At 49.5% G+C, this 15,634-nt stretch overlaps 1 protein-coding gene across 1 annotated transcript in view; it reads left to right on the top strand.

The window, feature by feature from the left end:
- The first annotated feature begins 2,331 nt into the window (after window positions 1-2,331).
- The window catches only part of efnb3b (ephrin-B3b), a 39,491-nt gene continuing 26,188 nt past the window's right edge, over window positions 2,332-15,634 (top strand). The window contains exon 1 of the mRNA XM_053416725.1: window positions 2,332-3,566. Coding sequence (XP_053272700.1) covers window positions 3,424-3,566 — 143 coding nt within the window. The 5' untranslated portion in view covers window positions 2,332-3,423. The remainder of the gene's footprint in view (window positions 3,567-15,634) is intronic.

Raw genomic sequence — 15,634 nt, 5'->3', positions numbered from 1 at the left:
TCACCTGGGCTGCTGAGGTGCCCTTCAGCAAGACACTGAGTCCGTGCCAGCTGCACTTCTGCTCCTCTTGTAGACACAACTTTCCTGTAATGTGTTTTAGTGTCCTAGCTCTCTCTGCTTCCCCTGCCTCACTTTCATTTATTTCCCCTCCCTCCCTGGCTGTGCAGGAACAGCAGGAGGTGTTTGGTGCATCAGGTATTTTTTCCCCCTCCGCTCTGTTGTTTTTATGGGAAATATTTTCAATGAAAGATATTACAGTGCTCCTCCTCTCTTTGTTTGTCTCGCTCGGTTCACCGCCGTAGCTGTGTAGACTTTGGGGCAAGTGGCAGATTGCTGCACCAAGGTTATTGCATGTGGCGGTGGAAGCCATGGAAGGACAGAGGCCTTCGCCAAGAATGAGTCACACTGTTTGAACATTTAAATCACAAAATTCAATAGAATAGGATGTCTGGTGTCAGTTTATGTCAGTAATGATTTAGCACTGCTCCTCCGTAAGGTTGGGCGGCTGTCGAGAATCAGATATGGAAAAATAAAGAGTGGAACAAAAACAGTGTTTTCCAGAGCAGAGTTTATACGACACGCCTGCCTGCTCTGCTTAGACAGAACTGGAATTTCCCAGTCTTATTGTCTGAAAACACTTTTAGTCTCCACTGTGGGTAAAGCTCCAATAATGCTAGCTCCCATATTTCCCATCATTCCCTTCTCCTTAGCCTGACGTGATAAGGGTTTTTCTGTAGTTCATTTTAGTTTGAAACCTTCCTCCAGAGCTAGAAAAGTTGTTATTCAAGTGTGAAAGAGTCTCACAGTCTACCTGGTCTATCAGGCTTTTCTACATGTATAGTAGTCTGGATCATGCACACTGTCTACCACATGGGGGCAGTACACCCACAGTATTTGTAGTCTTCTAAACTCAAATTTCATACATGATTCTCTCTCTTTTTCTGTGTGTGTGTGTGAGGGTGTGTGTGGGAAAACTAGTTGGGTGGATAAATTAGTGTTAGTGTTCCCGGGGGCCCAGCGTAAACACTGGTGTGTGTGTGTGTGGCCCTCAGCAGGGGCCTGTCACCCGGCTCCTCCTGCACATCATCAAGCGGATTGGCCCACTTTGAAGTGCTGGGGCTGGATGCTGGAACTCTCCCACACACACACACACACACACACACACACAGACACACACAGACAGACACACACACACACACACACTCACCCAGAAAGGGGAATCTTTTTGTTTAGACTGGGCTTCAGACGTATGAGGTGACTCCAGTCCAATGATCATGGGTGTCACCAGGATTCTCCTCTTGGTCTTTTTTCCTCCATACTATGGTTTCCAACATGTTCTTGAAATATGCTACAGGTACTCCCATGACTGTGTAACTGCACTTTATAAATAAAACCACAATATTCCTTAAGTTTCTACATTGAGAGGTGATGTCATACACTCCTACCCACACCTTAAATAACCTCATAGGGCTAAGGTACTTAAGGGAGGTATTTAAGGTACTTCACTGTGACATTTTGTGTTCTGAAAGTCCAACAAGAGGTCCCTCTTAGTTTGACAGTGCTGTAAACAGGAAAAGCTGAACAGATAAGTGCAGATACCTCAGAGCCAATGCACTCAGAGTTTGAGTTGGTCGGGTCGTCTGGTTCAGGGTCCCACGTCACGGCCCAGCAGGAACGTCTCTTATTCCCAGTGCCAAACTGGACAAAGAATAATGCATCAGGGACATTTAGTGTAGGGTTCGATCTGCTCTCTGGTGTTAGTGAGCTATTTATACCTGTCCATTGCACTGTTGTATTGTGTGTATTATATACTGTATTTCTTGTATTGTCTGTCTGTCTGTCTGTCTGTCTGTCTGTCTGTCTGTCTGTCTGTCTGTCCATCTATCCATCTATCCAATACTTTTCCAGTGTCACGTGTAATACCCAGTATATCCATTGGGGGCGCTCTTGCTCTTCCGTCGTGGAGTCGAGCGCGTGCGTGTGTGCTTCTTCTTCGCCGTTTTAAAAGGAGGCAGAACAGACCTCCGGGGAGTCCAGAGGTCCGAGTCTGTGAACCCCGGAGAGGAGGAGGAGGAGGAGGAGAGAGGAGGTGCATGGAGGGGCTCCACACACTGCCCCCCCCCCCCCCCCCACACAGACACATACACACATGCACAATAAAAAAAAAAAGGAAGAACTGCGCTCCGTTGCCTGCCAGTCTGAGGATGGAGCCCCCCCTCCCCTCCCCTCTCTCCATTCATCCACGTCCCCCCTTTCCCCCTCCTCCTCCTCCGCCTCCTCCCTCTCTCCAACGAGCCAGTCGCTGTGTCAACGCGCTGCGAGCGTCAGGACCAGTCAGACCTGCGGGACTGTGCGAGGCGCGCACACGGATGAGATAACGCGCTTGCTTTTTTTTTTCTTCTTCTTTCCTTCTCGTTACTGCGAACACCATTCCAGCTCTCCGGACGTCGCGCGACACCAACCACCACCACCACCACCACCACAACCACAGACCGATGCGCACAATCTTTGGGTTTCTTTCCAAGTTTCCCGTCGGCCTTTGTGCGGCACCGTCGGAGTGGAGATGCTTCTCTAGCGCTTTGGTTCGCTCCTCTCTCTCTCTCTCAGTTCTCCCTTTTTGCGCGCAACGATCCCTTGGATGTATCGTCGGTTTGAATTCGGACCTTTATTTGTTCGCTTTTTGTTTTTGGTTTAATTCTCAACAAGAGGGATTTGCAGGATTTACCTACCCCCCGAGCGAAGAAGGATAAAAATGCGCACGTACTGAAGCCCCACCGAGCATCAACACGTATTGGAGGATGGAGCTGTGGACACGAGTGACATCCTTTCCTTTTTAAAAACCTGTTCACCTCCGCTGTTTGGTTGGTTTTTTTTGGCTGGGGGGGTTTCTGCGCCGATCGTGACACACACGGGACAATAAACCTCCACTCCGCTTATGCCGAGACGTGGATCATCTTGCGAGTGAACAAGGTAATGGGAGAGAAATCGCGCAGAGTCGGCGCAGAGAACAAGGGAACATTGTTCGGAGGGAGACAATCAGGGCGCACGGAGAGGCAGCAGGAATAGCGCCTGCTGGGTGGCGGTACCTCTCGGAAAAGAATCCAGTCCAGTGGAGATATATTTGAACATATAAAAAACAACAACAACAAAAGGGACTATTGATTGCTGGGAAAGTCATGGCACTGAAATAGTTGTTTTTCCGGAGACGCGGACGCACGGATTGGACGAAGTTTCTTCTGCACATTTCCGAGCGTGTTTTTGTGCATTTCGATGAATCGTGGATGCACGGCAGCCTCCGCTCTCTGACTGACTCGACCGACAAGCCTCGCTCGGCTGTGCCCGCTGCGTCTCAGAGTCTCCCCGCAGCAGAGAACAGAAACAGAACCCTCCGCATCTGGTCCCTCCCGGTTGTTTCCTTTTTAAATGCGGCTACACAAGCTGGGCTTCGGGGGTGAGATGGCAAATCGAGGGAATGGTTTTGGGATCCTGCTGGTTTTCTTACTGGATTTACTTGGGTCGGCGGCCAGCAACATGGAGCCCATCTACTGGAATTCCCTGAACGAAAGGTAAGAGCAGCCTCTATCTTTTTTTTATTTTTTTTTCTTATTTTTTTCCCCTGGTTGCCTCATCTGCAGGTTTGAACTCGAGGCGAGGGAAGGGAGCCGGAATAATTGGGGTTAAGTGCACGTGCACGGTGAGACACGCAACTTGTGCAGCAGAGGATGGGGTTTAGATGCGCGCGCGTTACTCTGAGGGACTTTTAGCGATGCAACGTGAAATGGAGAACACAACAAAGTTCGAGAGGCCTGCAAGACACGCAGCCCCGGAATCATTTATTATTAGGATCAATGTTTCTAGTTGGACAATTTCTCCTCCCCACCATTATTAAGTATATAAATTAAAGCCAGTGTGATCTGCTTCACACACACACACACACACACACCTGGCTTACACACACACACACACACACACAAAAAAACACACACACACACACACAAACACACACACACACCTTGATGTGCTACACTGCTGCTGTGAGTTCGCCCCACTCGCATCGATCACTGTGGATAGTCCAGCCTCACCTCTTCTTAATGGTAAAGTCCCGTCAAACTGCCTTGCAGGCCAAAATGTGCGCGTGTGTGCGTGTGGTAATAAAGACGTGTGTGATGCTCTAAATTTGCCTTAGCTGGATGACCTTGATTGAAATCCCCCCCCCCCCCCCCCTGCAGGCCTCTCCCAACACCCTGTGCGCCCACTTGGCCACGACTCATTAGCATCTCCCTCCCTCTGTCCTCTGGAGAAGGTGTCAGGCATTAGCCGAGGAAATGTCATTTTAAACACCTCTCGGCCGTTCACCACTTTTCTCACACCTCTGCCAATTTTTTTTCTTCTTTTTTCCCCCTGTGTCTGAATGGCCTGCTGGTGGCAGTGGGAGAAGAGCAGGGGGCTTGTGTGCCAGAGAAAGGGAATATTAAAGTGACAAACCCTGAATGCAGTTTGTGGCGAATAGAGATCTTTTCAGCTTTCTTGTCAAAGGGCTTACACCGTTCCTTTCACACTCTTTGTTGATTTAAAACAAAAAAAAAATAGAGTAAAGTCACTTGTTGCACCTCCCGCACCGGGGTCACACCCACCCCACCAGCCTAACCAGAGACCAACAGGTTGTTAATGTGTCCGTGTGCGGCTGGAGGCTACGGCCGGCCCGGTTGCTCCCCTCTCCACAGATGTGACTGCGCCTGGCCCCCCCGCTGTGGAGCCAGGCATGGAGCCCTTAATGAGGGCTTATTGTCAGCAGTGGGTGGATTCACCCAACAGGGAGCAGGACACGGGAGGGTAATTTTCACTGAGAAGCTAACAGCCGGGGCTTTTGAGGCCTTACAGGTGAATCCACGCCATTGTCTCCTAATGGAGTTTGGTGTTAGGTGGGTGTCGGGGCTTAGTGAATGGGCCTGGCTGGCAATTAGAGGGGTGGTGGCTTTGACGCCAGGGCCTGTCGTCATTTTCTCAGATTCCCTCACTCGTATCTAGAGAATACAAAGCCTTATTGTATACTACCAGGCTTATTCATAGTTAATCAGCTTAGTCATTCCTCCAGTTCATTTTCTTGGCCCTTTTTACACACTTCCATGTCCTCGTTTTCGCTTGCTCTCTACAAAATTAGAGCCTAAGCGGCCTCAGGGCAAAGTAGGTTTGGGCCCCAGGCTGAAATACGACCCCACGCTTGTTTCAAATCCTGCACGTCCTCCATGGACGCTGTCCAGAGCCCACCCACATCTGGTTTGTTCTTCTGAAATGAGGTGAAAAGTTTGCAGAAGCGCTTGTCTGAATCAATCAGGGGCCGAGCGCATGTTTCGTCTGTGTAGCGAATGGACTGTCACGTTGTTAACCTCCAGACCTCCCGCTGCATGGGCTGCTTTGAAGTGCAGACCGTCCACCTGCAGCCGCCCCTCCACCTCCTCCTCCCATCGCTCCCTCCGCCTCCGTGAGCAATCTCCCCGCTCCCTCAACTCTTCACCCCTTCGCACCTTCCTCTCACCTCCCCCTCCCCCTTTCTGCTCTCTCCTCCCCCTCCACTCCCATCCCTCTCATCCCTCGCGTCACCTTCCGTCTGCCTCCATCTCCGCCTCGGTCCGTCTCCCCGCACCCGCCCCCCCACCCGTGCGGTGAACAGACGTAGCAAATTGGAAACATGTGTCACATCCAGCCACTAATTATGGCACTACAGCAGCCACTGGTGCACCCGGAGATGTGCAGAGGTGAGGAGGAATAGCAGGCACCCATGGGTGTAGTGGAGAACGCCGACCTCTCCCAGATAAAATGATCCGGCTGATGTAAGTTACAGTAAAAATTCTATTTTTAAGAGCCTTTCCAAAGGCTGCCCCCACCCTTTTATTGACTGCTCCATCAGCTGAAATCACTGTGGCCCCTAAAGAAAGGGAACATAAACAAAGAGAGGTGGCAGGAGGTGAAAGAGAAACAGGATTGGGGAGGAGGGGGTGGGAGGCTGTCCTAACCCTACGTAAATCAATATCAGTTAAGACTCAAGTGCCAATACAGGTTCTGCTTGAGGAAGAGAGACCTGAACCAGAACAGTCACCTTGGGGAGAGCGACACCCAGCCCCCCCCCCCCATCCTCCCAGAAGAATTACATTATCCTTATCTCAGCATCTGCTATTATTGGCCTTACATGGCCGCCCTAATGAAAGATCGAATCTTGCATTACCGCTCAAGAGTCTGTGGGGGGGTGAAGGTGGGGGTGGAGGGGGGTGGCAGGTGACCCACACACCTGGGTTCACACTGCGAGTCGCACCGGTGCACAAACACGCACTCCCACGCACAGAGAGTGGATTCAGTGAACGTTGGCCCCGGGTCACTTTTTTCGGATCGCAGCATATGGAGTTTTGTAGGTTTTGGCCCTTTTGCAAGCTCGATTGCAGCGTCTGTTCTTAAGGCCAAAGCCTCCCATTCACCCCCCCCCCCCCGCCCCCTCTCTTCCTCTCCTCCTCTCCTCTGCTCTTCCGCTCTTCCTCTCTTTTCCATACTTCAGTAAACGGCTGTAGATTATTGTAAACGGCTGCCGAGGGTGGGCGTCTCCGCGCTCGGCGCTCGCGGTGACTTGTAATACAACTATTCCCCCTAAGATCCACATTAAAATTTAATCCCCCCCCTTCCCGTTTCTCAATAATTCATTAATCGCCCGGCTAATTGGCGCCGGATAAAAGACTAGCTAACTAGGCTAAGTGTTTCGACTACAAAAAAAAGAGAAATCATTGAAAATGTTCTTGGTGAGGGCATTCTGGGCCTGGAGAGTGGAGTGAGTGTTAGTAGGTCAAACGGGGTGCCATATACCAAAGGAGCAGCATTTTACAACCCGTTTATTGGTTGTTTGTCTGTTTGAAACTCCACGGCCGGTTTCACCAGTTTCACGTAGGTATCCTCCGTCCAGCCCGGCCCCGCCACCTACACGAATAGTGCACGCGAAGCCTTTTCCGGGCCGTGTGGACAAGAGAGCGGGAACCTGCTAAGCTCTTCATGCATCCCCCGGGCAAATGATTAGAGAACATCCACCGGGTAGTTTTATTTTAAATGTGTATTTTTAGGGACGAGGGGCGTGCAGGAACAAGAGGAGGAGGAAGAGAAGGGATGAATATGAACCATATATTGCTTGTTTGGGCCGCCTGTTAAAGCAAGGGGCCCCTCACCCACCCTCACTCCCACCCGTCTGTCTCCCCCTCTTTTTCTTCCTCCCCTCGCCTGTGTGTGTAAGTTTATGAGCTGAGAGCAACAGGAGCTGTGAAAAAGAGGTTCCAGCTGACGTGGCAGAATACAAAGGCCAGTGGAAGGAGAGGGGATCCAAGCCGGCTAGCGGCTGCATTCTTCTCTTTTCTTTTGTCTTCCTTTCTCTTCCTTTCTTTCCTGCACATGGACACAGGTATGCAGCTGGACTGTGAAAATACAGACATGCGAACAGACAGGTCTATTCCAGCAGCCGCACGTTCTCAACAGATGTCTGCGCACATGAATGGGCCTCGAGGGGCTTGACCTGCCCTCCCATCTCTGTCTGACATGTGTGTGTGAGTGTGTGGGCCCTAATGTATCTCCTGCGTCGCATGTGCAAGTGAGCGTTAAACGCACACTGCTACCACGAGACAGTAAACAGGGGAGGGCAGATGTGTGCGCTACACACACAAATTGACACACACGGGAGAGGTGAGGAAATTGGCAGGCGTCACGGACTGTTGTTCCACTCGGAATTCATTCATTATTTTATCACTCGATTATAAGTTTATTTGGCAGGGGCAGTGCACATTCATCAGCATCATAACAGCTATAAAGCGGTGTTGTAAATATGCTGGGGTTGGCTAAAGAACTAATTTGCTTCCCTAGTCCCCTGGGCTTTAGAAGTGACTTTGGGATTTTGGTAATGGTTAAAAGTGCAGATGATTAGGATGAAGGAGATTAAAAAGTGTGCGGCTGGTTTCCGAGTGTTGGAACACATGCAGCAACAAGCAACTCTCTTCCCTGGAAACAGCCAACGCAGACACACACACACACACACACACACACACACACACACACACACACACACACAATCCACAGTGGTAGTGGTGGTAACAGTAATCCAGGCCGTGGGGCTGAAGGGGGTCACATGTGTCCCAGCATCACTGGGCAGATTGCCCTAGGTGGCTGAACCCAGAGCCCCTTAGCAAAGCCAGCCAACACACACACACACAGACACACACATACACACACATACACACACACAGGCCTCTCATTAGCTTGCTTCACAGCACACCCTGCCTAAGCAGGATCATCCAATCCTCCTGGCAGCATTTGGACTGGGCCAGGTCAATCCTCCTCCCCCGGGTGACACAGAGAGGCAGACTGGCGTAGTGTAAAAGTGGATGTGGACTCTTTTGGCCTTAGGAGTGTGCAATGGAGGAGCAACCTCTGCCACGCTGTTCATCACCTCCTCCATCCTTTCTTTTACTCGCCCTCCAGTCTCTTTGCCCTGCATCAAGAGACTCCCCGCTCCACCACCACCACCGCTCGGCACATCTTCACAACGTTGGGTTGGGCTCATACTGCATACTGGGATAGCAGTAGGAGGGAGTTGACGCCGCTGTCATTTCCCGGGTGTGTATGCGAGTGTGTGGATTCTGGTTTGTGACAGAGGATGCGCTGGTATGTGTGTGTCTGTGCCTTGAATACTAAACGGTGTGTCAGGATCTCCCAGCTCTAAGCCGCTCTGAGTATGTCAAGTGAAAAACAAATCCGTCAAACCAAACAGTTTTTTGGGTGTAATTAAGTCCTAAAGTCTTAGTTTCTCAAAACAAATGGGCCACAATATATGCCACCAGATTTCAAGTGGGAACAAGTTACAAAAATTCAAAATTGTTCACGTTTTGTACAAAAATAAGGATTCCGGGTACAGAAAAGGATGAAAATAGAATTTGAAGCAGTGTGTGTGTCGAGTTCACACCTCAATTTACCTCAAGCAACGTCAAGGTGGAGTCCTCGTTTGCATAGCACACTCGCACGGTTATGCAGAACTTGTCACATGCAAAACAAAAGTCAAATATTGTGTCTTCTTATCTCCCAGTAACATCCCCCGGTAGCCAGAAATCATCAGTGTTCAGCCTGTAAGTCCTGACACTTTGATCAGCGTTGAATCCCTGTCCATGCCACTGGACGTCAACAGACTGCTTTGATGGGACACAGGCCTGACTTGATGTTAGAGTGAGGGGGGGAGAGAGTGTGTGTCTTCACAAGAGAGACAAATGAGAGGCTTCGCTGACGGACAGCTGTGCCTCGTCAAAGCTGACGTTTTTGGCAAACATCTTCCCCAGATATGAGCAGGAGGCCGGCGAGAGAGGGAAACAAAAAGCAGGAAGAATGGCGAGCTAAAAGAGAGATGGATGGTTTTCAGGAGCACGGCCGGGCTTGACAGTGGCACTGGCCGATGTGACGCGGCCCAGTCAGAGAGAGTGACTGATGACCTGTAGGTCACCGCCGTGACTAGCTGCTTCCTGCTCACACACAACCGGGCCGGCCCCTCATTCCTCATTACTGACACGTCCCATAATATTTATCCCTGTGAAGTCCAGCGTGAAACCTGGTAAGCTTTAAAGGAATGCATAGACTCTTTGGGCAGAGTGAGCTCTTTGATCAACTTAGCGCAGAGTAGTTAGGAGACTGGCAGCTGTTTCCCCTCTCCCTGCTTGCTGCACTCACTATAATAAGATGAGATGCTGCAAACACAGAGTGATTAAACCTGGGACACAAGGATGGAGGCCTTACGGCGGCCCAAATCATGCAAACTTATAATAATAATAATAATAATACTGAAGCACAATGAATCCTGAGGCAGGTTGGGCCTGGAAGAATGAAAGGACGGATTTGTTTCCAAAAAAAGAATATGAAAAGAGTGAGGATAGTGTTTTTTGTGTCTTTTCTTGTTTTTTAAGGGTCTGCTTGCGATTCGGTGTTTTGAGCTCAAATGTCATCTGCCCTGTGACACACACTCCAAATCCCAGTGTGCTGCTTCTCTCCTGTGCCATCGTAGCCGAGGAGGAATTTAGTCTCGCTACGTCACGGCAGAAATAACCAAAATACATCGTCAAACAACAAAAATGGACTCGTAAATACGAGACCCACAGCCCCGTAGCTGCATCTGCAAGCAATAAGCGTTTGAGTTGTCTCTGAGTTTTCTTTAAATATCTCATATTACATTTATATTTTTGGCATGAGAAGCTTTTATCCAGAGATTTGCAGAAACACTCAGAGCCGCTAAAGTAAGCATACATGAATCACCCTGCCTGCAAGGAGCCTGGCAACAAAGCGGAGCCAACTATTCACTGCTCGGCTACAAAGGAGATACATGACTTTTATTTGTGCGGTGGGAGTTGCGGGAGGGGGGGCGGGGGGGGGGGCGGATCCTCTGGCTGTTGCCGTGGATGTTTGGTCTCTTGTGTGGGAGATAGGGAGACCTGTTACTCCAAAGCATCTTAGCTCTAAGATAATCTTTACCCGTTGACTTACAATTGGTCAGAGATGATCCTTATGCTAAGAGGCTTTGGCGGGGAACCCTGTCCCTGCCCTGCCCACGCTGCAGTAACAGCCAGTCATCTCCAAACTTGGCTTATTAATAAACGAACACACTTATTACCCCATCTGAGCACACGGGCCCGCGTCTCTACCTCAGATCCTTTGTAATATTCTCGGTGCCCAGCTCTCGCCACCTTGATTCTTTTTCCAGGCTTCTCGCTTTCGTCTCCTCAGATGTGTGTGCGTGCGTGGGCTCGCACGTATGCATCGTTCTAATTAGGAGTTAAAAGACTGTACAGCGAAAAACAGTCCATCTGGCTTTGGCATTAGCCGTCGTTGTTTCGGTCTATGGGGAAACTGACCTTGGCTAACGGCGCGGGGGAAAAATCATGCTCCATTTCCTGGGTCCTGCATTAAATATAATTTAAGCAGGATCGACATGCAAGATTAACATGGGGGAAAAATAGACGGAATACTGATAAACTGAAGTAAATTGTTCATAGGTTATAGCCTCAAGTACAATTGCTCAGCCTCAGAGTGTGCCCCCCCCCCCCCCCCCCCGAGTCAGTCTGTCCGTCCATCAAAGGACGTTTATGTTTATAATTGGGTGCATACAGATAATTAGTTATTAATTTATTCGTTCACCCTCAGAGGCAAAGTTCAACATTTTGAACCAACACCTTCACTCTCTAATCAAAGCTGACATTTCCTGAAAATATGAAAAGACGCAAATGTCAGAGTAAAATATCCAAATGAGCCCATGTGAGAACACAGCGGGAAAATGTTTCTACCACGTGACGGATACAAAACTGAAAAGAACCCCCCCCCCCCCCCCCCCCCCCCCCCCCAAAAGAAAACACTTAGAGCAGCCATACATGTAGAAATATGTCAACTTGCAAAGACAATTCAATTCAAGGGCTTTTGACATTATCGGCCGACGCCAGTGTCCACGCGCTATGAAAAAGACATGTGATTTCTGCAGTGGAAATGGAGCCAGCAGGTGATCATCTCTGAGCTTAGCATGAAGACTGGAATCAAAGGGAAACTGATAGCCTGGCTCTCTGCAAAGATCAAAAATCGCCCTGAAAAGACAGTTAACACACATCCTGCACCTAAACGGAAATATCAACAACTAGGACAAACAACTAGGCTGCTTGGCTACGTAATTATTGCCACTACACTGATGATTTTCACATCTCCTCCTCAACACCACCCAGCAGTGCGTCAAGCAGGTCATCTGTTAATCGGACGATAATGGTTTGATTCCAGTACCCATTTCAAAATGCCCTTAGTCAAGACGTGGAACCCCCTGATGGCTGTGCCCTATGTGTGTTTTAGGAATGCATCTATACATATATATATAGAGGCTCTGTATGAATGCGACTGGTAGTGTCAAGCTCTCTGAATGGTCGTTAAAGACAAGAAAGGCACAATGTAAATGCGGTCCACTTAGCATTTACTGTGCCCACAAGTGGCAATTAAAGGATAATCGTAAGTGTAAGTAACAGAAGCAGAGCAGCGACATAAAGTTGAAAGTTAGCATCATAAAGTCAGCCAACTGGGCCAGTTATATGTATTTAAGTTGGCTTACATTGGCTAACTAATGGTCATAGCAAATCAAGACAGGCTGTTGCAACAAAAGCCAGGAGTGTAGCGCAGGGCTCATATTATTGCTTGTCGAGAAAAATGTCTCTTTCTTTTCAAAGTTTCAACATGTCACTTTGACTTCAGCTGAAGAGTTGCATTCTCCTCTTGGACGGAGGAAAGTATGCAGCCTCCCGGGTTCATGAAGCTTTCAAAGGTTCAGTGGTTAGGCTAAAAAAATGCCTGGTTGTCAAACTGAAACAAGGCTGTTTATTCCACTTTCCTAAAAAACGCAGCTCCAACCGATAAAAGATTTTGAACCTGAAGTGATGATTGGAAGCTTTTGGAAAAGCAAGCAAGAGCAGGCTTTGAAAAAATAGAACCAATACAGCCAACCCCTTCTGCCGGGAGTCTACTACCTCCTGCCTGACAGCTTCTAGAAGCCAACTTTTCTGAGAATCGCTTACTAGCTCGTGGCTTCAGCCGTGTAAGCCCTGAGGACCTTGCCTTTCTTTCCCCCCCCCGCTGCGTCATGTCCTACGTCACAGACGCACCGACACCTGAGGCCCTCTCTCTCCTCGCTGTCTTGCCAAATTGGCTCGTAAACCACGTTTCCATCAATACCGATCGATGCTTGAGCCCAGGGTCGCTTTTCTATCACTCAGAGACCCCCGCCTTCTTTCCCCTATGTGCAATATCTTGCAAACATAACCCTATAATATAGCTTAATATAAAATATAGCATTTAAATAAACGTTCATTTAATTTGGGGGTGAAAACCAATGGAACCCATTCCGACTGCAGACAAAGCACCACACGTTAGCCGGTGTTAGTTTAGTATCCGTGGTAAAGGGGCTTAAGATCAGACGTGTTTCAGAAACAACTTACCAACCTCGAGGAACGACGACAAATTAAACTCTTTTTTTTTTTGGTGCAGCTTATGGATTTCGGCGCGGTGCTTTGTTGTCTAGGACAAGTGACTCAAACGAGATCAATCTTGTGTAGAGCGGCTGAAGTGGACTGTTGTTGCCCTCTCCACATGCCACCGTCTGATACCCCATGCTGGCCGTAGGACTCTACACACTACACACTACACACTAAACACTACACACTACACAACAACACTCCGCGGCTTTCTGGCTTTCCACTGTCGCCCTTGCCTTTTGTGCTCGTGTCTTGCAGTCAACACTAACACACACCAGCGCTCCCATACACTGGCAGACACACACATCCAGGCCTGCATGGACACAGTGGAGAGCTTGTATATACACACACACATACACATGCATGCACAGATGAAAAATGTTATTGCTCCCAGTGCTGGAACAAGTCCAAGCGGAGGGGTAGAGTTTCTCTTCCCTCCCCACTCCCTCTCGTTCTCACTCCCCGTCGGTAGCGTATCCCTCGCTCCTTGCCCTTCCCCTCCTTCCTCGCCCTCCCTCCCGTAACTTCGTCCTCCTCCCTCTGCTCCCTGCGAACAAAAGCCCCCCCCCCCCCCCCCCCCGCCCCCCCACAACACCTTCCCAGCGCTGCCACTGAAAGCCCTCGCACTCACTCGGCTCGCTGGCTTCGCGCTCTCCCACACGCACTCTTACCCCTCTCGTCGTCTGCAAAAAAACCAGTCCACTTCTCCGCTCTAATCCCCCCCTTCATTTCATTTGTCTTTTCTTTCACTCACTCCCTCTTTGCCTGGCTTACCACCAGTGTAAATTTCCTTCCCTACATATCCGAGCTGTTATCATGTTACAGCTAGTTGGCAGGCAGTAAAAATGATTCCCTCTTCTTCTTCTTTTTTTTTAAATTGCTCTCCTCTTTTTACTCTTCTCTTTCTCATCAACAGCCTCTTTTGTCTCTCCTCTGCGTTGTGGGTGGTTTTTGATGTGCAGTGTCTCTGGTTTCTCCTCGTTCACTCATCAGCGTCCTGCAGTAAATAGGTCCTCTGTAGTGACGACAGGATGAATAATCATGATTGCCTATCACTGCCGTGTCAAAGTAATTTGGGAGTGCCTGTGAACCAGAGCACACACTAACACACACACACACACACACACACACACACACACAGGTTTGCATTAGCAGATGTACCACTCCCTCTAAATTCCCTGCAAATCGAGAAGTCTTTCCTCATTAGCTGCCCCGTCTTCTATCCTCCCTTCCAGAAATCTCTTTCTCTCTGTCTTTCTTTTCTTTATCAGTCTTGCTCTCCAATGGAGTGCAGCTGTATTGCAGGTCCCCAGCCACAGGAGGGGGAAAAACAGATGGAGCGCCCTCCTTTCTTTCTTCCTTTCTTTCATCCTTCCTTTCTTACATCCTTCCTTTCTTTCCTCTCTCTCTCTCTCTCTCTCTCTCTCTCTCTCTCTCTCTCTCTCTCTCTCTCTCGCCCTCTCTCCCTCTCCTTCCCCACAAAGAAAATCAAGCCCAGAAGAATGCTGGTGTGCAGGGAGGCAGGCGGTGGGGGTGGGTGCTGGCGGGGGACAAAAGCCTCCCTTTGTAGACAGTCCCCCTCTTGTGTTCTTTGGTTTTCAGTTGATGGATGGGTGGCACGGCTGTGGGTCACTGTGCCGCGCACCTTGTTGTTGGATATGCGAGAATGCATATTTGTGTGTGATGCTTACTTCCGTTACGTGGCGCTGATATCCCCCTCTGGCTGTGTGGTCTTTGGGTTTTGAAGACAGTGTGTGTCTGTCCCAAGCTCTAACACACACACACACACACACACACACACACACACACACAGCAGCGTTGGTGTTTGTGTTTACTTCCCTATTTTGTGTGCTTCGGCAAAGCCACCGGTCCCACTCAGGCCTAGCCCATCTGGAGCCTGAGTCCTGGGTGGCCGGTGTGTGTGTGTGTGTGTGTGTTGCGTGTGTGTACACAGCTGAGCGTTGCAACATGTCCAGTTTCTAAGGTGTGTTTACTCTGGCACTTGGAAAAATCATGCACAATTATCTGATTTCTCAAACGCCTCGATGCGGCCGCCAAGTAACGGCGCTATCTTCACGCCCGGGCGCCGCAAATCAGCTGTATTTTTTTTAGAAGTTATCTCTTTTTGCTTTTCTCCTTATGTTTCCTCTTAAATTTAATCGCTCTTGTGATGGGCGAGCTAACTCTATTATGGCGGTACTTAGCTAGGACAAAAGAATTCACTCAAGGTCTCGTTTAAGTGCTCCTGTACCCCCCCCCCGATGCCCTTGCACGCTGAGTAGAGTGAGTTTTGTGTGTGTGTGCGCCTCTTTGCGTGCAAGTGTGATTGTGTGGATGTCAGGCATGCGTCATGCGTGGGTGCATGCGCTTGTGTCCATGCCCTGCGTGGGTTTGTATACACCCCCCACCCCACCACAGCCCTCCACCCTGCTGCTCACCACCACCACCACCCCTCCACCGCCGCATTAAACATTATTTGCAAAACAACACAATCATGCTGGAGACAAAGCCAGGTTCCTGTGCGAGCATGAAAAGAGAGCGGCGAAAACAACGCAAAGCTGGCCCGTACCTCTTGACCC

The sequence above is a fragment of the Pleuronectes platessa genome, chromosome 23 (assembly GCF_947347685.1).
Source record: "Pleuronectes platessa chromosome 23, fPlePla1.1, whole genome shotgun sequence".
NCBI classification, from domain to species: Eukaryota; Metazoa; Chordata; class Actinopteri; order Pleuronectiformes; family Pleuronectidae; genus Pleuronectes; species Pleuronectes platessa.
Note: the sequence above shows the minus strand (reverse complement) of the source record. Positions and strands in the feature narration are given on the sequence as shown.